The sequence below is a fragment of the Porites lutea genome, chromosome 5 (genome assembly GCF_958299795.1).
Source record: "Porites lutea chromosome 5, jaPorLute2.1, whole genome shotgun sequence".
NCBI lineage: Eukaryota > Metazoa > Cnidaria > Anthozoa > Scleractinia > Poritidae > Porites > Porites lutea.
In genome coordinates, this window is record NC_133205.1 from 23733318 (window position 1) to 23760446 (window position 27129).

General features: G+C 39.2%; 1 protein-coding gene across 1 annotated transcript; it reads left to right on the forward strand.

Annotated features, from left to right (window-relative positions):
* The first annotated feature begins 2054 nt into the window (after positions 1 to 2054).
* Positions 2055 to 26419, forward strand: LOC140936254 (chloride channel protein C-like). Its single transcript, XM_073385691.1, has 24 exons — positions 2055 to 2327; positions 3143 to 3264; positions 4643 to 4676; positions 5265 to 5345; positions 6189 to 6364; positions 7921 to 8013; positions 9853 to 10012; positions 10773 to 10856; positions 11844 to 11948; positions 12705 to 12794; positions 13221 to 13306; positions 15015 to 15142; positions 15710 to 15791; positions 16422 to 16511; positions 17388 to 17458; positions 18287 to 18387; positions 18982 to 19151; positions 20953 to 21004; positions 21504 to 21628; positions 22055 to 22160; positions 23364 to 23459; positions 25031 to 25119; positions 25774 to 25803; positions 26126 to 26419. Exons 1-24 carry the CDS (start codon positions 2115 to 2117, stop codon positions 26265 to 26267), a joined length of 2526 nt encoding a protein of 841 aa, XP_073241792.1. The 5' UTR covers positions 2055 to 2114; the 3' UTR covers positions 26268 to 26419.
* The last annotated feature ends 710 nt before the right edge of the window (positions 26420 to 27129 follow it).

Consider the following 27129-nt stretch of genomic DNA (forward strand, 5'->3'; position numbering starts at 1 on the left):
GACATCCGGTAGTTTCTACTCTGAAAAAAGAAGCTTGAACATTTTACCGGAAATAACATTTTCTTCAAAACTTGACAAACAAGAGAGAAATGAGCTTATTCTCTCTTGTTACAAAAGGAAACGTGGCAACGAATTAGACTTTCTTATCCACCGAGAGCAGAGAGAGGCTACGTCAACCGGGTCGTTGAAAAAAAATTTGACCTTGAAGATTCTTTCAAAATGCTGATTCGGTGACCGTTTTATTAGCCTGCGGTGGGAGGCCACGCGTGGACGGAAGGCAAACTCGATAACAAAGAAAATACTGGAGAATTCAGTGTGGATAAGACGATGGACTGAGGTGTACCAGCAATGTGTTCTGGTGTTTATTTGTATTTCGCACGCTTCTGTCACCTGTTTCGTGTCCTCGTGGAGCAGGTTTGAGGCAGAGAAATGAAACAAGAGAGAAGCAGTCCAAGCAGGATTGAATTAGACTGCAAAACAGTCGGTTTTTTTCTCATTTTTGGTTGACTGCTCGCGCGTACTTGAATACGCAAAAATACGGACTGTTTTGCAGTCTAGGATTGAATGGGCACTGCACACAGGCTAGGGGTTTCGTTTAATTAGGTAGTTAATTTAACAGGGTTGCTAATATTGTTTTGTTTTTCTTTTCTTGTTTTTCACAGCGACTCCGAGATTTTTTATTATTTTACTTTCATTAACAATTTCTAAGTATATAACTGATCGTATCATAAAACAGACTTGTAACAAGAGCCATAAATTTTGGCTCTTGCTGGTAGATAATAAAGAATAAAAAGTACAGACGGTGGAAGCCGGCGTGGAGGGCGTCGAGACGGGGTAGGGAATAATAAGGAAGGGAAAAGGGGAGAGGATTGAGATAAGATTGGAATTGGGATGTCAAATGTAGCTGCCTTTTCCCTGGAGTTGATTTCTTGGGGACCGCTCTCAACTGCAAGAAAGAGAAAGAAAAATTCGTCGTCGCTTGTTTACGGTCCTCCATAAAACGTGAAATTTGGCATATTTACGTCGTAGTCGTGCAGTCGGCGATGGCAGAGAAATGTACAAAAATGCGTGATACTCGTGCAAAATTGTTGTTTTCTTTACTTTTTTGACCTTCTCGTTGCCGTCGCCGTTGTCGTTGCTAAAGCTCCTTTATGACATAGTTAGTAGAGGAGACTGGTTAGGAAAGCCAGCAAACATCAAAGTTGAAAACAACGGTGCTGTAGGTTATGTTGGAAGCTCCCTGACCGTGATCAAACCTTTGTTTTTTGTTCACAAATTGTGACTGAATTATAATGCCATGTTTCTATTGGTCAGTAAGTTCAAAATGATAGGAATGCTATTGAACATTGTGCACGGTCAGGTCCAAAAAAGCTAACAAAAACATATAACAAAGGGTTTCCCAACGATTCCACTTAAATTAACTATGCTTATGACGACAGGGACTCAGAAACTTGTCTCTCTCCCGCTGAAAGAACTTCACCCCTTTCCCCCCCGGGGGGGGGGGGGGGTCGCTTAGAGTTTGAAAACCTGAACCTGTTTAGGACGACAGAAAATTCCTAAAATAGATACCCTGTTTAGGACAACACCCTCAAATTTATTACACTGCCAGTAGGACAAAGACAAAATCCACGCCGTCTTGTTTAAAGCCATTTATATATTGGCAATTGCGTGCAATAGAGAAAAATTTACGTTATAGTCATTGCTTTATCATAGTAACAGGAGCCCATAACTCCTGCTTTAGTATAATCAGGAGTACAAACGAAACTAATTTAGCAAATCAAATTTATTGTGCAGGCAATACCCTGTTAACTCTCATGAAATAGGACAGACTCACACGAAGTTAGATGATTTAATAGTCTATATAGGGAGTACATCCTTCTCCCAGCCCCGGGCCTCACTTCCGATTTTTGGCGCCCTCGTGACCGAGCCGTAAATAACCGGTCTTCGTCAGTCTTCGTCGGGTCATCGATTATTCCTCGGGTAATAACACCCCGAAGGACAGCTTAGTGAAGCATGGTACATCGAAGGTTGGAGATCAGTGCGTTTGAGGATCGGTCCTGCTTCAATTCACCTAATTGTTGAAGCTTGTGAACCTCTCATCCTTGCAAAACAACATGTCCTTGAGGAGGAATGCAAGTAAATACGGCGTCTCATCGACGCATGCTGATGAAGATACCCTGCCTACCGAAACCCAAACGAGCTTCTTCCAAAAGGGCCGTGAATTCGAAAGTCGCTATGTAAATCATCATTACACGGAAGAGGAGAGAGAAAAGCTTGGAACTTTCGAGAGTGTGGACTATCTGCCGCCGCACAGTGCTGTTTACAAGGTCTGTCGACTATTCATAAAGTAAATCTTGCTGCACCCACGGACCTAATGTGCAGGCTGACTGTCACCTCTGGAGCCTTTCGTTAGGGCAATTCTTTCAGTTTTTAAAACATGAAAACAAAGCAACACGAGAATTGCTGAAGGAGACAAATTAATCCCAAGGGTCACAGTCACCTGCATTTTTAGGGTCTGGTCTTTGGGTAGTAATTATTAACCAAGAAAAAAAATTAACGCAAAGAATGAAACCAACAGCCCTGTTCAATCTATCTGTCCTTTCTTGCTGATTTTCACGAAATGCGAAAGTAATTCACAAGTCCTGCACATCTTATAAGATAAATCCCGCTTCTCATGCATAACTGGTTTCACGGATCACGTTCCTATCTTGGGAACTTTCACGCGTCACACACAAGATTTGGGCCTAATCACACATCATGCATAAACCCTTTGCTACCCTCATTGAGAAACAAGTACCATTCTTTTAATTTAGAAACAATATATTTGGGGCGGGGGGAGGGGTAATGAAGGGAGAAAATATAAAGTTAACATGACACCGCAAATGCTCAAATTGGCGGCCGCTTCAAATGACTGCCCTCTTCGAATTAGTGTTTCATAATGTTTCTGTCGTTTCTTCTTTTATTTAACCACGGTTGTGTCACTATTCTACAAAATTACAAAATCACCATTATAAAGCTAGGGGCTAGATTTGTTACTAGCACAAAGCGTTGCCATTTTATGAAATCAGTATCCAAAAGTATAAGATGTAATTCCACACATTTACAACTTACAGTAACATTTTTTGTTAATGCTTTATGTTAGAACTGGCTAAAACAGCAGCCATCACGCCTGGACTGGGATCGCTGGGTTATGATGGGAATGATTGGCTTCTCTGTTGGATTCATTGGGTTTCTGATGCATCAACTGATTGATGTCATATCAGAGTAAGAACAGAGGCTATACAGATTTTTTTACATTACAGTTTACTTAAATTTGTCTCAATCTTATAGCTTTCCTTCTCTGAACAACTCACCTTTTTTATCAGCACAGTAGCTGTCCAGGGGGAACTCCCATATAAAAGTGATTTGGATGCCTGTTGGAAGCTTAAAATTAAACCCCTAAGGGAGACCAATGTGGGTGTGGCTCAAGCTTAAACTGACCCATAATAGAGGACTAAGTGATGACGTCATAAAAATTAAGTTTCTGAAATTATGGGATTTGTCAGGATATTCTGAAAGAACAATGTCCAAGATGTCTACTTACCAAAATGAGCAATTCGGGGCAAATTGTCTCTGAGATGTTAGCTGGTTATACTCAGAAAACTCCATACAAACCCTTCTAATTTTTTTTGGGTCAACCCAAAAAAATTTAGAAGGGTTTGTATAGAGTTGTCTAAGCATAACTAAGCTACAATCACAGAGACAATTTGCCCCGTAATGCTCATTTTTCTCAAGTAAGCCTCTTGGACATTGTTCTTTCAGAATATCCTGACAAATCCCATGATTTTAGAAATTTCATTTTTATGACGTCACACATAAGTACTCTAGGGAGACCATACTAAAGCGAACATCTAAATAAGAGCTAAGAAAAAGAGGAAAATAAGAGGGATATATCGTGTTCTTTTTTAAACTACAGATTTCTGTGTGATCACAACACTTTTTCTTTATGCACAACCCTAGGCAATACCCGAATGGGAAAATATAGTGACTTTCTGTCCCACACACCCTAATAAGTGAGACCAAAATCTACAATTTATTTACATGTACACCCCTAAGCAAGATGACGAGCATCACCACCACTTTTATATGGGAGTCCATCCCCCCTACCCCCAGGAGTATCTTGCAAGGGATCAATTTCTCAACTTTGTATAATCTTTTCTAGGGACCAAAAAACTGTTACTTGCAATTGTTTTTTCTGTTTACATTTAAGGTCAATAAATTATTGAAGTTGTAGAAGTTTTAAAGGCAAATACAATAGAACTAATAAAAACAAAACAAAATGGAATGGTTTGTGAGCTAGGACCCTAACTAATTTTCTTTAGGTCTGAAAAATTATCAGGACTGTTGAGAAGCAGGACCCAAATCATTATCATCTTTCTGCCTTTTCTATAGAGGTTCAAGGCTGTGCTCTAAGAAAAATTGAAGGGAGCCCAGTGCTCTGAGCCTGTGAAATCGAGGGTGCCCAGCAATGATATGATTTTTCTGAAAAAGGCTGTCACCCAAGATCAGTAGTAAGGTGCCAGGGCCTGCTGGTTGCTGCTAGAGCAATAACAAAACAATATTTTATTCAGTTAGTGCAGAAACATTGTTCCTTTTTCAACAGAGTGAAGTGGGATAAAGCTTCTGAGTTTATAAAGGTACCATTAAGAGCTAACTTGTTTATAATGTTTTTCTTAATAAATATAAATAACTGACATCTAAGCTGTCCTTGGGATGAGTGAAGAGCACATAGTAGGTTAGCCCTGGCACAAGGTGGTGGCATTCGTTGGAGTGGAGGAGGTGGTTGGCAGGTGGAATGTAACACTAGCAGAATATAACAAAAAAACAGAAAGAACACAAAAGTATAAACATACAGCTATTCCTGTACTGGGAAACTTCAACTATTCTGCTGTATTTAGGTTGAACAATGTCCTTAAATTCTTTTTAAGTACCAGCTACTTCTACACCTAAATAGTGGTGCCATTATGAGGTTCCCTACAGCTAACTGAACTGTGACCCTCGACCGTAGCTAAACGTGACTCTCTGGTACTATGTACATTCTTTATTTCACAACTACATCTTGAAGTGGAGTAAAGTTTTGTGTTGACCAAAGGAGTGAATACAATCAAATTTTCTGAACCAGACACCTGGATTTAACAGCAATCACAGGGAGCCATAGTGAATCTGTAGTATTGTGTTACATTCCTGTTCTATTCTTAACTTTTAACTGCTTTATCTTTTTTTAGGATAGGGACTTTGGCTTGGCTTGGGTATGGGTCATTGGATATAGTGTTCTTTTTGTCTTGGCAAGTTCTATTCCAGTTGTGGTAAGTACCAACTTGTTTGTCTAAATTTCTAATTTTGACCCCATTTAACAAGTTGGACAATAAGAAGATTTTTAAAACCCCTGAATGATCCCTTAATTCAGAAAATCAGTACAAGTGCAAGACTAATGCATGACGACACAAACATTATTTCATAAGTTATGGTCAGATCAGTTTTATTCATAATGTTATCAATTAAAATAGACAGTATAGATTTGCTACAAACCCAATTGTTTCAGAAATTTATTTCTCAAGTAATTAAGAATTTCCCAAAATAAAAATTATGGGAGTCTATCAAGCGAGACCTGAGCTTTCAGAAAATTGATATCCAAGGTGTCAATTTTCACATCTAAGGTGTGTTTTCTGATTTACGTCACAGGCTCAAAAAATCCAGAATTGCATATTTATTGCTTTCCCGGGATTAGAAAATAAATTGGAACTGATCGACTTATGCTTAGATTGTTAATTTACCTTAAATTTCCGGCATTGTTTGTCCATTTTTCCTTGAGATACACCTGTATGGAGGTGGGATTTTTTTGTAATGCTCTTTGACTTCAGGCCGTGGCTTTCCCTTTAACATTGTGTGAGTAAACCTGGCATTTCTTCCAGTGCGGTATTATAAATCCTCTTCTTTTTAAGTCAATTTGTTATTGCAGTGCAGTCTAACACAGCCACAAAATCACACTTAATTTGTCCTTAATTTTTGTCACACCACATAATTAAGATTCATATTAATAATGCCCAGGATTTGTTTTCAGTACAGTTTGCAATCCTGGACATATCTCTTCAAATTACCGTAGGTAACAAAAAAGTAATACATTGTGTTTTTTGATTGTCGTTTTTTAGTATTTCCGTCCTTCTGCTGGAGGGTCAGGTATACCTGAATTAATTGGGTTCTTGAATGGTACAGTGGTGAGACATATTTTCAACTTCAAGACAATGCTTGTCAAGTTCTTCTCTTGTGTATGTGCAGTTGGTGCAGGCCTTCCTATTGGTCCGGAAGGCCCTATGATTCATTTGGGGTATGTAAATCCAAGATATCTAGGACAGCTACATTGTGTGTAGTCCAAAAATTAACATTCCACAAATTCAACCAGTTAAGTAATATTATAGAAATATTGAATGGTACAGCTAAAAGAATTGCATTTTGTCTCTGACAGTGTGTCTCTGTAATTTGTGTTTCTTTTTATCCCAGAATTAATAATGTTTTGCTGTATGGTCCTTAATTTTCAAACAATAATGTCTCAGCATCCGGGGGAGCTTTAGATATTACCATTTGCCATCCCTAAAACTGTAACCTCCTTGTTATTTTTAGACTGTTCACAGTCCCCTATTTTTTTGTGAGATCGTTGAGATATAGCACGTCTTTAATGACAGCCATCTTGGTTTTCAAATGTACCGAGGGGGCGGGTGTCGGGGATTATAGCTCTAGGGGCAGGTGGGCAAGAAAAATAGAGGAACTGTAATAACATCAATGCAGTTTGCGTTCACGGAGCGTGTTGTACCAGCAACGCAGGCGTTTGATTGGTCATAAGACAATAGATGTTAATTTGCGTTGACAACGGGTTTAGTTTAAGTTGCCGACACTGACAAGTCATTGACAAGTCGTCGTTTCTATAAAATGCACGCTTTCATACCATAAGGTTCAAATTGCGCAAACACATGAACGATTTTTGGTATTTTGCGGATGAATCACGTAAGCCAACATGCTTTGGAAGCAGCCTGGCCGCGGGAATGTTGTAACACAGTTTCTGCCAAACGAATTGAAATTTCATGCAACGCCGACGCAAAAAAGATGACCTGTCAGAAATGCCTGGCTTTTTATCGGGACGTTTTAACCATTTTAGTCTATGGTCAAGTGAGCATGCTTAGCGATTCGATTAGGAAAATGTTTCTCTTGTGCCTGTTTGCCGATTTTATTTGTAGGAATGGCCTAGAAACATTATAAAATCACTGTTTCAAAAGGGGATATTTGTAAACACGCGTAGTCGATGCTAAATGTGTCTGGCATGTTTTTCATTGCCAGCGGAGTTTCTTAATTAATGAATGGTAAAAGGCGTGAAATTCCTGTCATGCCTCCTGAATGCGAGCTGCAGTGATGTTATTACAGTCCCTCTATTTTTCTTGCTCCCTTCCAAACCGCACCCTGCCCCCTAAGTAGTTTTGACACTCATGCAAGATGCAGCCCGAAACGCAAAGCGCTTGATCTCGACGATCTTACGGAAAAGTAGTTTTGACACTCACACAAGATGCAGCCCGAAATGCAAAGCGCTCGATCTCGACGATCTTATGGAAAAATAGAGGACTGTGAACAGTCTATGTTATTTTCTATTAAACCTTAACACCCCACTGTTTCTAATAAAAGCAAATGTAGCTACGCAGATGTCTAAGCAGTTCCAACACTGGGCCTGCATCCTTTCCTTAAATCTGTTTTTATTGACACCAATAATTACTCTTCAAGTACTTACATGTATTGTGTAACCCATGGAGATATTTTCTTTTATTTAAACCATCTCATACATCTGGCATTTTCATATGGGTGTATCATGACTTACTCACAGTTTATGTTTGTTTGCAGGAGTTTGGTTGGTGCAGGCCTGAGCCAGTTCAAATCACACACCCTTAAATTTCAATTGCCATTCTTTGAAAGATTTCGGAACACAGAAGATAGGTAAGGAGCTACTGCACACCTTCGAATTATTATAAAATTTTTGTCATTTGATGCAAATTTTTCTTCCTTTTCATCGGCCAAGAGCCCACCATGTGACCTGCAAATAACTGCCAACAAACAAAGGTCTGCTCATGCTTGATGTTGTCCATCAGTGTTTGGCTGCAAGTGATACTGAGGCGGGCGTAAGGGGGGTACGAATACCGCAATACCGCACATGGTAGCGCGAGCATACCACAATACCGCATCAAAATTTAGCCAAATACCGAAACCGCAATTACAAATGGGGAAAAGTTGACGTTGTCAATACTACAAATCCCCCTTTCAAACAGAAATAATACTTTTATGTCAGTGTTTGCAAATCAACGTGCGTTGAAGTCAAGCATGCGATAAACATAAGATCATCGCACTCGTTTAATTTTGTTTACATAAATGATACTTGGGTTAATTTTTGCTGGGTATGTGCCGCTGGCTTCTCAGAGCCCCCACCCCATTATAGTCTATTCTGTGGCCAATTATAGACCCCATCTTAGTCACTTTTGGACAAATATTTAATTTTCCGATCCCAGCTCAGTCGCTTTCTATTTTTATGAACTGATCATTTTTTTAGATTGAATGAAGAACACTTAACTTTTCATCTACAGTACAAACATTCTGGTACATTTGCTAACCGTAAATATGAAGAATTGTCCTACCCCCAAAAATCAGAAAATGCGCGACCCCATTCTAGTTCCTCTCTTGAAAATGCAACCCCATTCTAGTCACTCCACTTGTGAAAATACGGCCCCATCCAACGGCACATCCCCATTAGCCTCTTATAAGGAAGTAACCCCCCCCCCCACCCCCTCCCTGGCTGCCATGCTACGTATGCTAAACACACGAATACTTGTACATTCTATATTCCTGCATGCACAACGAGAAGGACGAGTAGTAATCATTAGACCACACCATCTTCACATATTATCTTTCGACACTACGAAATTTATAACGACCTCACTGACCTCACTATTTGCTGGAATATCTGACTGATCACTTAGTTGACTCTCTGGATTGCTTGCCATTGTTTCGCAAGTGGCACGAAAGTGGCGGTAAGATTGGTAAGGAGGTTAACCAAGCTGACTATTCCCACAAGGTCCACGGGGTCATAAATAATGCGACGTGTTTATGATAAAAAAGTTAATGTCGTTAATCATATCAAGTATTAATTGAAATTACAAGCCATACGATTTGTCTGGACTGTTTGCGCAATATACGATCCCGGACTGTGCACCTATAGGAAGACACGCAGGTCACGCCGGCTAGTATTTGTATCCTCTTACATTTAAGTCATGAAAAAGAAGCAGATCACCGTGACACAACGATTTTTCCACCGACTACCGCGATGTAAAATTTAAACTCACCGCACACCGCTTGGGCTCTGAAAACTGCAATACCGTACTTTGAAATAAAAATTACCGCAAAACCACACCAAAAAAACCCCAATACCGCAAACCCTTACGCCACCCTCGATACTCTGCTCATGTGTATAATGAAACCATGCATTTCTCCTTCTTGGGATCGCTCTTGTGTGAAAATGACAGATCACTTAGATTTTGATTAAAACAAACTCAGTGATCGAATGATAAAACAATTATTGAACTTGGTTATTGCAAAATTTCCTGATGTGTCAGTGATGAGCAGATAAATTAGCCAAAGGCTGAGGCAAATAATTTTATTGATCTGCAAGACAAGTTTAAAAAGTCTGAAAGATTATTTCTTGTGTACAAGAGAATAATGAAATTTAAAGGTTGTGGCTGAAAGTAAGTTTTAGTGATGTTAAGTGTAGAAAATCCCTTTCACCAGGCGTAACTTTATTTCTGCTGGTGCCGCAGCGGGTGTGGCCTCAGCGTTTGGGGCTCCTGTTGGTGGTCTGCTCTTTTCTATGGAAGAGGTGTCTTCTTTTTGGAACATGAAATTATCCTGGCAAACATTCTTTGCCTGCATGGTGTCAACATTCACTACAGTAAGTATGATAAATTTACAAAAATGTTATTTTCCTTCATGCATTAGAAGGCAGCATGACACATAGTTGCTTGTCACCTCTGTTGGTTGGAAAAGTTTCTTATAGCAAGCTTAGGTTTACCGTAAATGATTTAATAGATACCCGGGAAGCTCTCCTAAGGACACTCTTGTAAGTGGACAGCTCTACTTACGGCTGCCTTCACAAATCCCTTTCTCAATTCCCATACAAGCCCGTGGAGGAGGCAGGTCACTTGATGCAGTTAGTCACGATCTTGTTACAAACATTTTCCTCAAACATAGAAACTGTGGTAACATGCCCTCACGAGATCTGTTTTTTATTATCAAAATGCTATTTTTAGAAAGATATAAATATAGCTAATAGAAAACAAATCTATTGGAAAAACAAGGTACACTGAGTAAAACAAACTAGTAAATAATTTTAATTTTCCCTTTGGAAAATATGTAGATTCCTTTTTTTTCTCCTTTTAAATTATGGTTACTGGAGTAAAGACTATTCATCACCAGTAAGCTCGTGTCCTCTCAGAGGACTATTTTTTGCTATTTTTTGGAGTATTTGAGACAGTGCGTCAATTACTAGATAATTTACGGTAGTGTTCATAATTTTGTGCTCAAAGATAGGGAGACACAGAGCGAAGCAAACTTTATTAAGTAAAAACAAAAACTACCTTTAAATTGTTGGTCATGACTCTGAAAGAGTGAAATATTAAATTAAATGTCTTATTTAATTTTGCTCTTTTAAGGATTTGTTTAATTCAGCTTTTGATGGATTCAAGTATCAAGGAGACTTTGGATTGTTCAAAGCCGAAAAAAACATTTTGTTTCAGGCAAGTATCTCCATAAAATATTTTTTCAAACATTTAATATAGCCATAACATGACTGTATTATTGTTGTGTATTTTTATGTACAAGTTCAAACAGGAGCACATTTTTCTTCTCATTCAGTATTTAATTTAATTTAAAACTTGATAGAATTAGAAAAACCCATTGATTTCAAGTTGATTTAAATTCCATCCTCCACTGCATACTGCCTTTATAATGTTAGGATGTTCAGTGCTAGTTTGATTTTTTTTAGTGCTAGCTCTTATTTTAAAAATATGGAAGATGCTTTAAAATACAGAATTGGAATATGAATGTTTGTCCCTTAAAATTCAAGCAAAAAAACTCCCATAATAAGCCACTTTGAATATAAGCCCTGATTGGGCCTTGAAAACAATAAGCTCAGGGGCTTATCTGCAGAATTTCATGTATTCACATAAAAAAAATTCATCTTCTAGTTTGGCATAGGCAAATCTAAAAAACATATAAACAAGGGCCATGGCAATGTCTTTTGTCTGCTTCTCAAATGTTAGGTCCTTTTGATTAACAAGCCCCTTAACCCTTTAAGCCCCAATATCCAGAAACAAATTCTCCCAACTGATCTCTATACATTTCCTTAAAGAATTTGTTCAGAGAATTTGATGAGAGATCAAAGCATTTCCTTTTTGGTGATCATTTTATTAATTCTCATAACCTAATCTCTTGACAATGTATTGGTATCATTAGGAGAATATTGATGTCGGTCACCATTGGGACTTAATATGGTGGTGTATTTACATAAAAAAGATATTAAAAAATTATCCTAGTCCAGCATACGCAAAACTAGAAAACACAAAAACAAGGCCCACAGCAAATTTATTGGTGATGATGTGCCTTTTGTTTGCATCTGAATCTGAGGCAGAATTTGCTGTGTGATCTGTAGTTTTACACATCCACAACCCTCTAATGGCCCCCAGCTTAGTACACACCAAGCTGATATATTTGTTTCACTGCAGATTAGTCATGGCATTGGCTTAAATATTCTGGCATTCATACCTACAGTTATTATTGGCATTATTGGTGGACTGTTGGGTGCTGTGTTTACATTTATTAATTTGAAGGTACAATATGTATGTATGATAATGAATGGATATGTTGTGGTTCAATTTTATCCTTGGTTTAAATTTTGTTGTCTTTCGTTTTGGGGTGTGGTAATGTATGATAATGAGGTGATAATGAGTTTGAAACACAGGGTAAAATTGAACCACAACATATAACTGATTGAAAAAAATGTTTTGCTTTGAAAGTATCAACCAACTAAAGCTTCAAGGTATACTTTCATTAGCACTTGGCAAATATAGTAGAAAGTTCTTTCAACATTGTCACGAGCTGCTCGTGCAGATGCAAATCGCTAGAGTATTTTGTTTAAGGCATGCTGATGTCTTTTTATGTCTTCTAAGAAAGCTTTTAGGTCCTATCTTATGATTTCAAGGGTGCGTTAGCAATGTGGCTACGCTCTTTAACTGTAGAGATCTCTGATGTGCCAGGCTGAACAGGTGAAGTTGTGGGCTTACTGCTTTGAAAACTGGAATCCATTTGATCTTTTTGGAATCCATCGTCGTGAAAAGCTTCGATAATGTACACTATTCTGGAAAGTAACTTTAAATTTGCAATGCTAATAAAGTTCTGCAATAAATTCATTAGGTCCTATTGATCATGGCTTTTTATACCTTTTAAAGCACCGGTGTTTCTCCAATCAGGTGTATATAACATGCTTGAAGTTTACAGTGGTTGACATTACCTTTATTTGAATCAGTGGTTGGTTTTTATCAGTTCAGCATGTCCGCATGGGTTGATTGTCTTGATTGTTCTTGAAGATTGCAAGGTTTAGACGATCACAAATTAGCAAAATAAAATCCAAGCAGTGGAAGAACATAGCCAAGATATCTGAACCAGTTCTTATAATGGTATGTGCTTAATATAAATCCTGCATTAAAATAATTTTTGCTAAAATATATAAACTTTTAATCAGCACGTCAATCCAAAGAGTATGCTGCTTCTCCTCTTTCTTTCTATGGGTTTCACTCATGAGGAAGAGTGGGAGGCATCTGAAAAAGTCTCTTAGGTGCTACACCAAATTCAATGGAGAATTTCTAAGTATTCTCTCTAGTGAAAATTGTGCATTGTATCAGCATAGAAAGTGGTCTTTTTCAAGTTCAAATAAGAAACCCATTAGTGCAGGCTAGAAAAAAGGGTTTTTGAGTTTTATGTTTGTACTAGACAATCTCCGAGGGTTAGGTGCAACTTACTGCTCGTACTGTGTACGCCACAACTCTGTGTGCATTAAGCACGGATAAACTTAAGTAATCCCAGATTGTTTATTGTGTTTGCAGGTTATAACCGGTACAGCCTCTGTATTTTTGCCTGCTGCATTCCCTTGTACCTTGTTTCAGTGCAGTTTTACATCTGAAGGGTTCAGGTAATGGTACTACCTTAATTTTTCCACATAGAGTCAGTGCATTCTAGATCTCAACCATTTAAATAAAATTACTAGGAACAGACATGATGTAACAGTTATCTACGTCAATTTTAAGGCTGTTTTTTTTTTCTTTTGGCTTAATTTTGTCTGGATTTTTGCATGTGACCGTAAATCCAGACTGTCAGGAGACCATCAGATTGACATGATAGATTGCTGCTTTATAACGGATTTTCTGAATTTCTAACACCCCAACCCTCGTTCTAACCAGCGATTTGCATCGACAACCTGTTGAACTTAATGCTTGCCTTCAACAGGCACATGAGAAAATAGAGGTGTGCAAACATTCTACCTTAAATTTTCTTGGAGGGACCCTTTTCAGAGGTTTTTGTCCCTATTCTTTCTGCTTGTTTGTTAGAAAAGTGAGGCCAGAAATTAGAGTGCAGAAGAAACAAGTGAAGTGCTTGGTTAAGGAAACGATAGCAGAGTCAGCACCAGGCCTCTACTGACTCTCTCTATTTGTCACTGCCTGAGAAAACATCGTTCTCTTTAATTTTATTAACAAGGCTGACATTTTACAACGCCTCCACTGGTTTCCCCGTGAAATGACGTCTGAGAAACAAGTGCAGAAATTGTATACTGATGACGTCACTATCTAGATCAGGTCCCAGTTGTTCAAACGTCGGATAGCGCTATCCACCGGATAAATCACTATCCAGCGGATAAGTATTAGGGAAACCAATTGCGTTATCCACTGGATAGATTTTTATCCGGTAGATAGCGTTATCCAACGTTTGAACAACCGGGGCCTGGGTAGTACTTTTGATTGGCCATCCCCGCATGGGAAATTTGCTTCAGCCAATCAGAAGCTCTACCCAGATCTCCAGTGTGGAATATCTGCACTGCTCTCTGAGAGGTCATTTTGCTGGGAAACCAGTAGTGGTATCGCGAATGTCGGCTGTGTTTTTCAGGCTAGTCACCAGGTTTAAAATTCATCTTCACATTCATATCATTGTGAACTTGCCACCTTAGTAACAGAACATCTAGGCTAGAAACCAGGAGGTTATCAAGGATCCGACTCCAACTGGGAGAACTAAACTTCAGCTTCAACTTTATTTATTAAAAATGGTATTACAATAGGCTGGCCCGCAAAAAAGCAATTACTAATCTAGGCGCACCAGTTAAAAGAAAAAATACAATGAAGGGAAACGAAGGAAACTATTTTAAGTTACAGTAATTCTTATTTCTATCATAGTTTTATTTTAATTACCATTACATCTAAGGAAAAACGAAAAAGGAATTGACGGAGAGCGGAAACCTTATAAATTTTATACAGAAATTACTTAACTGTCAATCCAACTTTTTAAAGTATCAATGGCGTCTCAATATAGTCCTTTTCTCTTTTTAAGATATCGTAAAGCAATCCGTGAGGTACTTTCGCAAATTCCTTTTTCGGAGCACTCTAATACCACAAGGTATCTCATTCCAAAGTTTTACGCTAAAGCGAGACAAGGAGTTTTGTGAAATTTTGATTTTCTTCTGATTCCTCTGTGTCACTGACTGAAAAAAGATCAGGCATTTTCAAATCCACGACTTATCATCATTGACCTGGGCTAAACTATCTAGGCAAATGTGTACCCTTAAAAGTCCTTTGCTAATGCACCATCTCTTGTAAGTAATATTGTCTAAGGAATGTGATGTTCTATCTTAGTGAAAAGTGTTTGACAAGCAGTCAGCATCCTTTGCACACTGAGAGAGACGTCAAGAACTACACCTGTCCTGTAGGAATCACTAGAGTCATCAATGGAACAGAGTTTACCAACTCTTCCTTTAATGAAGGTAACTGGTGGTGGTGGTGGTGGGGGTGGTGGGTTGGGGAAGGGGGGGGGGGGGTTTAAGGAAAAGGCAAAAGTAGAAAGTGAGGAGTGGGGTGGGGGTAATAAATTTGGTTATGAGTGAAAACATTTTGGGCACAGTCTTTCAAAATTATAAAAAGAGGGTCGCAATAGGATCACATGAACCCTTGACGTTCTCGTTGTTGTCGCGGCCATCGTCGCTATAGCTCCCTATTTTAACGCGGCGATTCCAGACGTTAAAAGTTGCCTCTGATAAAAGGTTTATGTGCAACGGGGCCCTGCCTTAAAACACTTTACGTTAAATGGACGTATCAAGGTTCTGTTCAAATCGTTTTGGGGGCAAATAAGCGGTACATTTGCGTTGAAGAATCTAAAACAGGAATCGGACTGAGAAAAAGACCAAATGCAAAAAGGAAGGGTAACTCTCAGACATTGATGCCACTTTTTCATTCCCCACCCGACTCCTCTAGTTACTAGTGGTAGCTCATGGACGCCAATCGTAGATTCTAATCATTGTGGGATGTATTTCTTTTCTTTTCTTTTCCTTTAGTTGCCACATTGTTATTTGTAACTGGAGAAAAAGCCATTCATCACTTGTTTTCCAGGGATACACCTTATGAGCTGGGATATGCGTATGTAGCAATGATAATTTGTCTTAACGCAACCTTAGAGAAGACAATTATAAGTGGCCTCCAAACTCTCAAACTTGTAAGATTTTGCAAAAAATAATTCTCCTAACGTCTAAGCTTTATAGAGCAATTATCTCTCTAGCTATAGCTGAACATAAGCTCTTCTCTTTTACCTCATTTTGTAGTTGTTGTTTTTTTCGAAAACTTGAAAAACTTTTGAAAATAATTTCTCCCGAAATTATAAGTAACTTGACAGCTATTGTTCTCTTTTCGAGCAGTTAAACTACTATCATTGTGAAGTTCCAATTATTTCTCACGATTTAATTTGGAATGTGCTATTGAACATTTAGTAATAAGTGGTTTTCCTGAGAGTGAACTTTACTATTGTGTCTGATGAAAGAAAGACAAATCTCATATTACTGTTTTTAAAAATTCTGTAAAACAAATGACACCATGTTAAAGTTCTGTTAAACAGATTTCATTTGCATAGTCTCAGTCGACACCATGATTTTTTTTGTCACTAACTAAAAAGGTGTATTTATATGACATATTTTGATCATTAATTCTGTGCTTGAAGTTTTTAATAATAAGCAAATATCGAACGTTGTAGATGGATTTTGTCTCTTTTTTCAGGTCGCTGTTTTCAGTTTTAGTAATCTACTTTCTGCTAGCATGTTGGTCAGCTGGAACTGCTATCTCTAGCGGTTTGGTCGTGCCTATGTTGTAAGTACAATTTCTGTGCGAGCAAGATGCATGGGAAACCTGTGCTAAGATCAGGAAGGGTAACCTGAAGCCTACATGTACGGAAATGCACTTGTCTAAAGAAACTTGTGGCATTTTCCCAAGTTTTCAAAAGTAAAAACTGGAACTACTTCGTGTGCGTGGAACCCTTGGACACGTGTACTTTGCTTTGAATTCTTATTTATGCCCCATTCACACCATTAGACGCGTGTAAAAGTTGTTTGGTTCAATACGGTTTAAATTTTTTCCTCCATAAAAACTTCCTAATGATTTTTGTCAGTTACAAATTTGGCACAATTGAAAGGCTGGAAGGCATAAATCAAAACTGAACTTCAAATCTATGTAAAAGTTAGTCGCTAAGTTTTCTTTTCCTGGTATTCATTTTGTTAAAACTGGTTTATCTAAACATGTTTCGTTGGTGTGAGCAGGGCTTTAGTTACTAGCTGTGTTCTGTTACTTATCAAGCCTAAGACCAACTTGAAGAACTCGTGGATTGCATGCACTAACTTTCCCGCGCTTGGCAAAGCTTGGCATTGACCCGCAGCTAAATGTACTTTTCTTTGAGTTCTGATTGGTTAATGGGACCGTTTGTAGCCTGCGTGGCAGGCGTTCGAAAGGAAAGGGGAAGGGAATTAGGGCGCGAGACCACGCCCCTCGCGTTTCTCTCGCGCCTAAAACTCCCTTTTCCAAAACACCCTTTCATTCCCTTTCAAACGCCTGCCACGCAGGCTAGACCGTTTGCAGCTAATGTGATTGGTCAGGTCGTCCGTGAACTTGCTTTGAATCTGCCAGGCTCAGTAATTAGTATTACAATACTTTATCTTGTCACCAGTTCACGTAGAGATCTAATCATTTTAGATTTATAGGTGGGACTTATGGACGGATTATTGGAAGAGCTATGGTTGACATGTTCGGTTTTCACTCAACAGGTGTGTGGCTTTTAAACGAGCGTGCTTGTTCCCGCCAACTCGTTGCAGCGATTTTTAAACCTTTAAACCCAAAGATCAAAATCTGAATTCTCATTTGTTGCCCCTATTCATTTCCAACGGAAGTGGTCGGGAGAAATTGGTGAAATATCGAGCAGATTCATTTGGGGATTTTTTTGGGTGGGAAAATTTTGGCAAGTATTTTTTTGGTAGCTTGATTTAAGAAGGGGTTTTTTGGGTATTCAAAACTAATGTTTCCATTTTTCGTGTTATATATCATTCTTTCTGGAAATTTTTATGGCTCGGAAATTCGGCATGGGATTTTCTTTTAAATTTTGCTCCAGGGATTTTTTTCGGTATTGATTTTTGCCCCCCATTAGATCATCCCTGTCACTTGAAATCCGGAGTACCCCCTCCCCCCCGGGGGTGTAGATAAATTGGCTAAGTTAAAGGAACAGAATTACTCGACGGACTATCGTGTGACGTACAATGCAAAGCGAATTTATTACGAACTAAAACTAGATATTCTTTTCTTCATTCTGATTGGTCAATAGCACGACCCTTTTTTTGGCTCGTTAAATTATTTTTGATTGGAATTCCAGCAAAGCTTGTTTTGATCGTTTTAACTTTCAAATGATGGCGGATGAAACTATTCATGAACGCGCTAGGGAAACAAAAATAGTACTTTTGTAAATTAATGTGACATTCCATTCGTTGACTATGACCATCGGGACAGCACTTTGCACTTACAAGAAGTCCTCTGTGCAACCCCTAAAGAAGTGGATTTGAAAGTAACGTTATATTCCGGCTGACTTTGTATTTTTACATCAGGTTACTGGGCGTGGATGGATCCAGGGGCCTTTGCGCTTATCGGTGCAGCATCATTTTTTGGTGGAGTGTCAAGACTGACCATGTCGTTAACAGTGATTATGGTAGGTCAAAATATCAACAGGGACGGTTTAAAAGAACTACAACAGTCGAAACTGAAAAGAACCGGCTCTTAATGAGCGATTTGTTATCTTTCATTATTATTCATTTATATATTCCTCCGTTTCTGATTGCCTCAAATTCCCCCTGCAAATTCTTCATGACGAGGTGGCGTTGACCGAATTTGGAAGAGTCTGCGATATCCGGGAAAATGACATCAACAAGACAGGACAGGAGGTTGCGTTAACTTAGGCCCAGTTCAAACGTCAATCTTTTCATGTACCGAACCTAATCCCTTCAAGGTAGAACATGAAGAGATCGCCTTTTGAATCAATTAATTCCGACATATCATGAATTTGGGTCGACCTATGAATTAAGATCGAGTGGCCCACATGGGAATTTCGACCAGGGAGTGATTTAGTTTCAAACGTCGATTTTCTCTTATGCCGAAACTAATGCATCAGTTACTTAAATTCATTTTCACTGGTAAGCATTTTAGACCATTGTACATCGTGAAAATGAATTGAATCCGACCAATTAAGTTCGACGTCTGAATGAACGGTCGAATTGTAGTTCTTATAAATTCATTGGACTTTCAGATGGAGATCACAAATGACATCCAGTTCTTGTTACCGATCATGGTCGCCATTATGGTAGCGAAGTGGGTTGGTGACTTTGCCACTCATCCCCTTTATCATGCGTTGCTGGAATTGAAGTGCATTCCCTTCCTTGATTCGGAACCTGTTATTCTTCACGAGGGATCACAAGCGTAAGTCGTTTACAGTCGACTCTCTCATAACGGACACCTCTATAAGACGGACACCTCTGTAATACGGACACCTAGTGTTGGTCCCTTCCTTTCTTCCCTCCCTCTATTTGACTCTCTATAAGACGGACATCTCTCTAAGACGGACAGCTAGTGCCGGTCCCAAAGGGATCCGTCTTAGAGAGAGTTGACTGTATATTCATTGATCAAACGTAAGTGCAGCACCTTATAAGTCGAATGGCTCTCAGATTATCCCAATTCTTTTTTCTCTCACGCATTGGCCGGTTTTCATTAAAGTGATGTTACACAAGACGATTCGCAACGACGATTTTTAGCGCAACACAGTGTTGCTACATTGTTGCGACATTGTTTCGAATAGTTATAACATTGTACCAATATTGCGACGCTGTGTTGCGTTAAAAATGGTCGTTGCGAATCGTCCCGTGTGACATCACCTTTAGGGAACTAAGTAAAGGCGTTTAAAATAACGCACGTCCGTCCACCGGAAATGGACTTTTTGCATTCATCAGCAGCGGTTTTGCCCAATACTTCGGACCAATAGTCTCTTTAAGAGTGAAGAAACTTAGCAAGATAAGTTTGGTAGCGTCAGGGCATATTGACAGGGAAAAGGGCTCACATTCGGTTGATATGCCGGGCACAGGCAACACCTTTGCTTAAGGCTGCGTGCAAACGGACGTAACAACTCCCAACATTGTTGCGCCAACAATGTTGGCAGTTATTGCATGCGTGTTGGCAGTGGTGTGCAAACGGATGCAACAACTCCCTACAATGTTGGGACCTGCAGTGCATCGTGGGAAAGATACAACCCATAAGTCTTTGTAAACCATGCGTAATGAGCGTGCGCGGCCCCAACAATGTTGGAAGAGCTGTGCAAACGCATCCAACATTGTTGCGCTACGCTTCGGCAATCACGGAACAAAAGAAATGTTGGGAGTTGTTGGCTGAAAAGTTTGACCGGTTTCAAACTTTGCGCAACAACACGCAACAACATCCAACAACTACAACAGGGTGTGCAAACGGACGCAACATGTAACATCAAACAATGTTGGGAGTTGTTGGTCAACAATGTTGCGTCCGTTTGCACGGGGCTTAAGATGCCTGTTGGTGAACTTTCTCATTCAAACGACACATGATCGTACCAAGGTCCCTCAGTATTCTCATGTGTTTTCCCGCGCGTGGTTATGACGGCATTCATTGCCTTAAATTCTGATTGATTCCTTGAATTTTCTGAGTTTGCTGTACATGGCCGAAGTGGTAAATTCAGTTTTAGATTGGTTTTTAGAGATTTGGCTTCAGTTTTAGACATTCGGCGAAGTGTTATATTGACTATGGAGGCAACACAAAGAATAAACGAGTCTCGTTCTCTCTAATCCCTCATTTCTGAGTTGCCTTAAGGCTCTGTTTCAAAGCGTGGCCTACTGCCAAGCCGTTAATATGAAAATGATTTTACATTCCCGTGCAAATAAATTTCATTTTCACAAGAAAGGCATTGCAAGTGAGAGTTTTTGGAACTCTTGTTAAAGTTTGTGTTTCAAGGAAATTTCCGGGTTGCGAATTCGAGTTGCGAATTCAAGTTCATAAAGGCAAATGAATATTAACAATTATTGTCATGCAGAGAGCGAGACATAAACGTAAAAACCAATACAAGGAAGACATGATTTACCCGTCAATCACGTTTTTGTTTTCTTCTTCGCGCCGCTTTCCCCTTTGTTATTATTAAAACGTGCTAACTAAAAATCTCCATCGACTTTTTTCTTGTAAGCAACTTTCTTTGCTCTTTTAGGATTAACTTGGAGTTGTTTAAAGCTGAAGATGCCATGTCGTCGCCTGCCATTGTAAGTTTAACAGAATTAACTCATACTTTTTGATTATTTGAAATCGGAAATTGCTGTAAAAACTTTTACGTAACTTCATGCCTGAAAAAGGTTAAAAATACTAGAAAGTTTTGCAGAAATCCATCGGTCACGTTAGTTTTAAAACTTTCGTTGCATTTTATTTCCAAAAGTAAACGGATCATGATACGTGTCTGGGAAACTGCTCACTTTCCCACTTTCACTTTCCCAGGGCGTCCTGAAGTGATGCACTAATCAGCGACCATCGAAGGGGCACGGGCGGGTAGGGTGCGGGTTTTGTTTACTTTTGTCGCCAGTTTTAGTTCGGGATGGCTGGGAGTGAATCACTTAATTGCACTTTTCATAGTGTTTAAGAAACTCGAGGAGACTTTTGGAAGTATAGACGTACAGCTGGGTCCTCTTCTTCGGTGCATACCTGAACGATTCAATTCCTCGCACGCTCAGGAACTAAATCCTTGAATTTTGCATTTTCATCTTTCAGGTTGTTCACAAAATCGAGTCAGTGTCTCGACTCACTCAGCTTTTGCAAGATACCCCTCACGGTGGGTACCCTGTGGTGGTGAAAACTGACAGAGAGGATGAAGTGTTCTCAGGTTTAATATCTCGGTAAGTGTTTCCCTATCCAGTACTCCTTCCCGGTAATTTCCTTTTACAGGTAGCCCAAGCTCGAAATATGAGCATCGGCGAACATCGGCATTGTTGCATAACATTCGAAATATAAGGATTTTTTACCTCCTTCCTTTGAGGGGTGCATAAGTATGTTGTAGGTAAAAAAGGAAATTCAGGTGACAAAATTGTAACCTAGGTTGATCCTCTATATTCTTTTTTCCAACCTAAATTATTACAATAATGAAAGGGAGACAAAGGAAGCTGATAATTAAATTACGACAAAAAAATTAATCCAAATTTGATTTGGACTTGAAACATTTATACTCTGTTAGTTATTTATGGTCGCTTTATGCATCACAAAATTTCTTTCGTTTCTAAGGTGGATTAATATTGCCAATGTCCGCTTCTGTTGTTACCTTTTAGAAACGACATCACGGTTCTTCTGTCTCGCGAAGATATATTTTCCTCTCGAGAGAATCTATCACTGTACGAAGAAGAGTTGGACGTAAACAGACTTGACTACTATCAAGTGAGTACGGCTGTTTAAAAATTTGTTGCTGTCGTTGTTTGAGGTGAAGAGGCGAAGTTTTTACGAAACTGTAGTCTGCACAGTGGATGCTCATTAACATTTTAAGGCCTGTTTTCATGGAGCTGGGGGACCCCAGGTAGGTGAGGTAACCTGCTTTGGTGCGGCAACCCGCCTGTCCATATAATCTCTCATTGTAATTTGATCACGTTTGCATTCTAGGTGGGGTGACCATACGAAAGATTATACGGACAGGCTGGTTACCCCACCTAAGTGGGTTACTTCACCTACTTGGGTTCCCCCACCTACATGTAAACGGGCCCTTAGATTAAAATCCCAAACGTTGATCCACCCTTTTTGGCGTGGTGTTTATCTTTTTAATCTGAAATTAGGAAGATCACAAGGCATCAGTTGAGTAAAATTGGTGACTAGTAGAAGAGTTCTCCTGCTCGTCTTCTAAACATTGCCTGACACGATTTCGCCGGTGCATGTGCATCCAGGGTTAAAGTACGGAAAAACGGGCACTAAAAACGTGCAACTTGGTTTGCAGCATTGCTGCCCAACGAGTTGAAAAGCGCTGTTGCGCCGTTTTACCACCCACTAATCAAACCTGTCTTGCAACAATTAGGTTGTTGCAGGTTGGGGAAAAAGTTGTTAAAGAAAGCAGAGAGTAGTTCAACTTTTGCAACAAAACCTTTACATATTGCACGTTTTACCGGCCAAGGCACACTTACTTTGCAACGAGTGACTCAGTCCTGTCTATGTCCTGACTCCGGCGTAATTTTGTCCAATCAGTAGTCAGTATTCGCGCAACTTGCGACAGCCTGATTTATTGCAAGACAGGTTTGAACGTGGGTGATAAAACGCGCAACATCGAGTTCAACACCTTCTGTAGTAATGTTCCATAACAAGTTGCCCGTTCTTGTTGCCCCTTTTACCGTAGCTTTATTTACCTTAACAACTCATATGCTTTCTTCGCTGTGAACTCCTGTTTATTAGCTGTCCCCTTAGTCTATATGAAAGTCTATAGCGTTTATTTTTTTGCACTTGGTGGTTTAGTGATAATATGAGCGAAATCTTATTGACTAAGTATTGATCTCTGCTTCTGCATGGTTGGTATTTAGTTACCTGTTAAAAAAAGAATTCGTACTTATCACAAGTATGCTCTTGTACGCCAAAACACTAAGGTTTCTCTTTTTTTTGTAGATGCACCAAGGATACCACAAGGATGCTGATCGATTGAACTCTCAGTTAGACCTTTATGCAGAAGATCCTCGTTACCAGAATTTATTCATCGATCTGGTAAGAAATGACACTGGAAAAAAATATATAGTATTTTCCCCGTGTAGCAATATCAAAAGTTGGGGAGGGGTGAGTTAGTGTCGGGTTTACACCTCTCTCATCTTCAGGCCACACAGTAAAGTAAAGTTCAAGCAAGTCAAGACAAGAACGCTCTTAAAAGTGAAAGTCTCGCTTGCTTGGACCTTAGATAAGAAATGTGGAGGCGATTAATTCTACACGAAACAGTATTTCCCCGCTTAAAGTTTTTCATTTCCTACTTCATCGACGGTCGAGTATTCTTCAGGATATTTGGTTTTTATATCGTATTCGACGATTTATACGCGTGTATAAATACACAATTCGAGGGAAATTACATCATTGCCAGAGAGCACAAACGTGATGAACATGGCGTGTCATTTCAATCATCCCCGAAATTAAACCCCATACTCATCACAAGACTCATCCGCGTACAACTAGTGCATTTGTAATAGTTGACGTGTATATGTTTATCACGTTTCTGCTCTTTGGCAATGATGTAATTTCTCTCGAATCGAGGCCCTTGATTTTCGTGTATTTACACAAGCATACTTAATCAACAGACCCTTCCACGGACTTTTTCAACTTTTTACATAGACCAGTTGGGGAAAAGCCGTTGACACCACCCCGGAAAGAGCGTCTTAAAATTAATAAAATTGCCAAATTTGAAAGTGATAGGTCTTAAGTGAGCGAAGACATAGCTGCATATGTACGAATATTTAGTAAAAGACAAAGGAACAATTTCCCCTGGGAGCTTCATTGGGAAAAAACTGAGCTAAAGAGAGGTCTATTGAGAGATTGGATTAATCGACAAACAAGGAGCAGACCTGGTGCTGTAGATGTATGGTGTAATTCCTTCAGGGGCACCCAACGAGAATATAGTTCAAAAACACTTAAACCTAGCATTGTTAAACGTATTTTAGTATTTAAACGGTAGATATAGGCATATTTTTATCCCCTAATCATTTTTCATCTGTTCGGATTTCCTAACTAAAAGTCTAGTGATCCGAAAATTATAGGGATCAAAACTCATCTTTCCGAAAATTTCAGCTAGAAAAAAAGGCTCCTTTTTAGGGTGAAAATCAGTTAAAAATGGACTATTATACCATTTTTCAGATGTTCAAAAATCTTAGGAGAAGCAGGCAAGCAAGAAATTTTACAACAAATGTTCCGAAAATTCTAGATCTCAAATCGTCTTCCGAACAGATATTTTCCGAAAATTGACGTTGGGTGCCCCTGATTCCTTTTTCGGATTTGTATAGGTAATAGCATGATTTGTAGTGATATTTGGCGTAAATATAACTAGTGATATTCCCAAATTGTTGTACTTAAATTTGAGACAATTTTGAAATATCACGAGCTGTATTTATGCCAAATATCACGTACAAATTATGCTATTATTTGTTTATACTACTACCCGCAAAAGGTTTGGAATTTTCACATGTAGGTATTTCAGATTAAGCTGAAATACTAAGCCAATCAAATTGCAGAAATTTCTCATGTAGTAGTATAAGAATTCAAATTGACTTGTATGTAACTTTTTGCATTCTTTGCAGTCACCTTACGTGAATCATTCCGCTCCCACGGTACAAGAGACGTTCTCTCTTCACAGAACCTACATCATATTCAGGACACTGGGTTTGAGGTATGTCTGTCTACTGATGATACTAACACTGATAATGAGTTGAGCAAATTTTAAGGACGATACCTTCGGATACAGAGCTATTACCGTATATTTGTCATCGTGGCCAGGAAAATGGTATTAGGGTGGGGTTGGAGGCCAGGGCGGGACTGTCAAAATAATTAAGATGATACCCAAACAAGGGAGGACCCAAGTTATTTCACATATATACCAATAATGGTATATTCACAAAGATTTAGCTAAGTTAAAACTGCTTTCTCCTTTAGTAATAAATTTCGTTCAACATAAACTAAATTCTGTTAATGACCACGCCTCCCGGCAAGAATACTGCTTGGGCTGATAAGCAGTTGTTGACTATCACTTGAGACATAGACTGTTCACAGTCCTTTTTAAGATCCGGTCGAGATCGAGCGCTTTGCGTTACGGGCGGCCATCTTGGGTGAGTGTCAAATATACTTATGGGGAGTGGGACCGCCACCTCTTTAAACCCCGACGCCCGCCCCCCTTGGTACATATGAAACCAAGATGGCTGTCGGACCGGTAGGCGCTCGATCCTGACGATCTTACGAAAAAATAGGGGACTGTGAACAGTCTACTTGAGCCAGTGAAAACAGGGACGGGTTTGACCCACTTTTTTCAACCTTCTTTTACCAACAGGCATTTAACGGTCGTTGACGAGAGAAACAGGTGAGTTATAGTTTCTTTTATGGCTTTCTTCCGTCATGCTTGTTTGCTTTAATGAAAAAGTCGCTGCTCGCTCTATCGTGACGACAACAGCAGTAATAGCGTCACTAGTGAAGCGAAGTTATGCTCCTTTAAACTTCTTCGCGAATCCTCTCTTGAACTCGCTCAATTTGTCAAAATAGGCGAATTTCGCTGAATTTGCATAGTAAGGTCGCTCCAGCTTCAAAACGAGGAAGAATCCACCTCTCTTTAGTTTCTGAGCTTTTGTGATAATTACTGTGTATGAAACTACAAAAGTTCTCGATTAATGATTCCTTTACTCCAGGGTCAAGGGAATAATAACCCGCAAAGATCTCATGGGATTCCAAATGGAGGAACGCATCCACAAATTCCTTCACTCGTCCCGGGACCATGAAATGCAGTCACCGAGTTCGTCACTAGTGCACCGGTCAAGCATGGACGCTTAAAGTGAGTTCGAACCTGTCACCTCTCTTGCTTACTTGTCGAGCGGTGTTATGTGGCCTTGCTTACTTCCAGCGTACCTATCTGAGTTAGAAAAAATTCTTCCCTTTTTATGAGGAAAATCATGCGTTGAATACAGGTAAACTTGTTAACAATTATTCCTCGAGCCCCATGAGGCCGAAGGCCGAATGGGCTATTGACTCAGAGGCCATGAGGGCGAGAGGAATAATTGTTTTAGTAAAATCCAACTAGTTGGTCAAAAACATCGAGAATAAAAAACTTTTAGTTAGTTAAAGCTAGACTTTAATCCTTTTTTGCCGCCAAAAAGCCCGCGCTTTTCGCTACTAGTGGGCTATAACATATAGCCTAGTAGTAGCTCAACCAATCAGAACGCAGCATTGATAATAGACCACTAGTTGGATTTTACTAATATCTAATACACAGTAGTGATAGACGTCGCGAGTAGTTTTGGTATTATACGGTACTTATGACATACCTATGTAAAATCGTAGCAGAAAAACATTTATAAGGTATAATATTATATAAATTATTAGTGGAATTAATCAAATTTAGATTTTGGTGAAAATACAGTCGACTCCCGATAACTCGAACCCTTGCTAACTCGAACCAAAATCGATTTTCCCTGTATTTCCATTGTACATTTACTGTAATTTTACCCTCGGTAACTCGAAACTCCCGCTAACTTTATTTCCCTTCAGATCATTTTTACGTAACTTTACCCTCGATAACTCGAACCATACTTTAACGCCTGACAAGTCGAAAAAAGTGTACTGCAGTCTGAAACATTGAAATTATTTTAACCTCCATACATTCTTTGTCTCTTCTTTTTTGTCAGTCCAGTTTAAA

Bases quoted from the DNA above. Each gene is read 5' to 3' on its own strand.
- LOC140936254 (XM_073385691.1), top strand. From the start codon at position 2,115: ATGTCCTTGAGGAGGAATGCAAGTAAATACGGCGTCTCATCGACGCAT. The intron at 15,143-15,709 runs GTAACTGGTGGT...CTTTTCCTTTAG, and splicing joins CAACTCTTCCTTTAATGAAG to TTGCCACATTGTTATTTGTA. The intron at 17,459-18,286 runs GTGTGTGGCTTT...TTTTTACATCAG, and splicing joins GTTCGGTTTTCACTCAACAG to GTTACTGGGCGTGGATGGAT.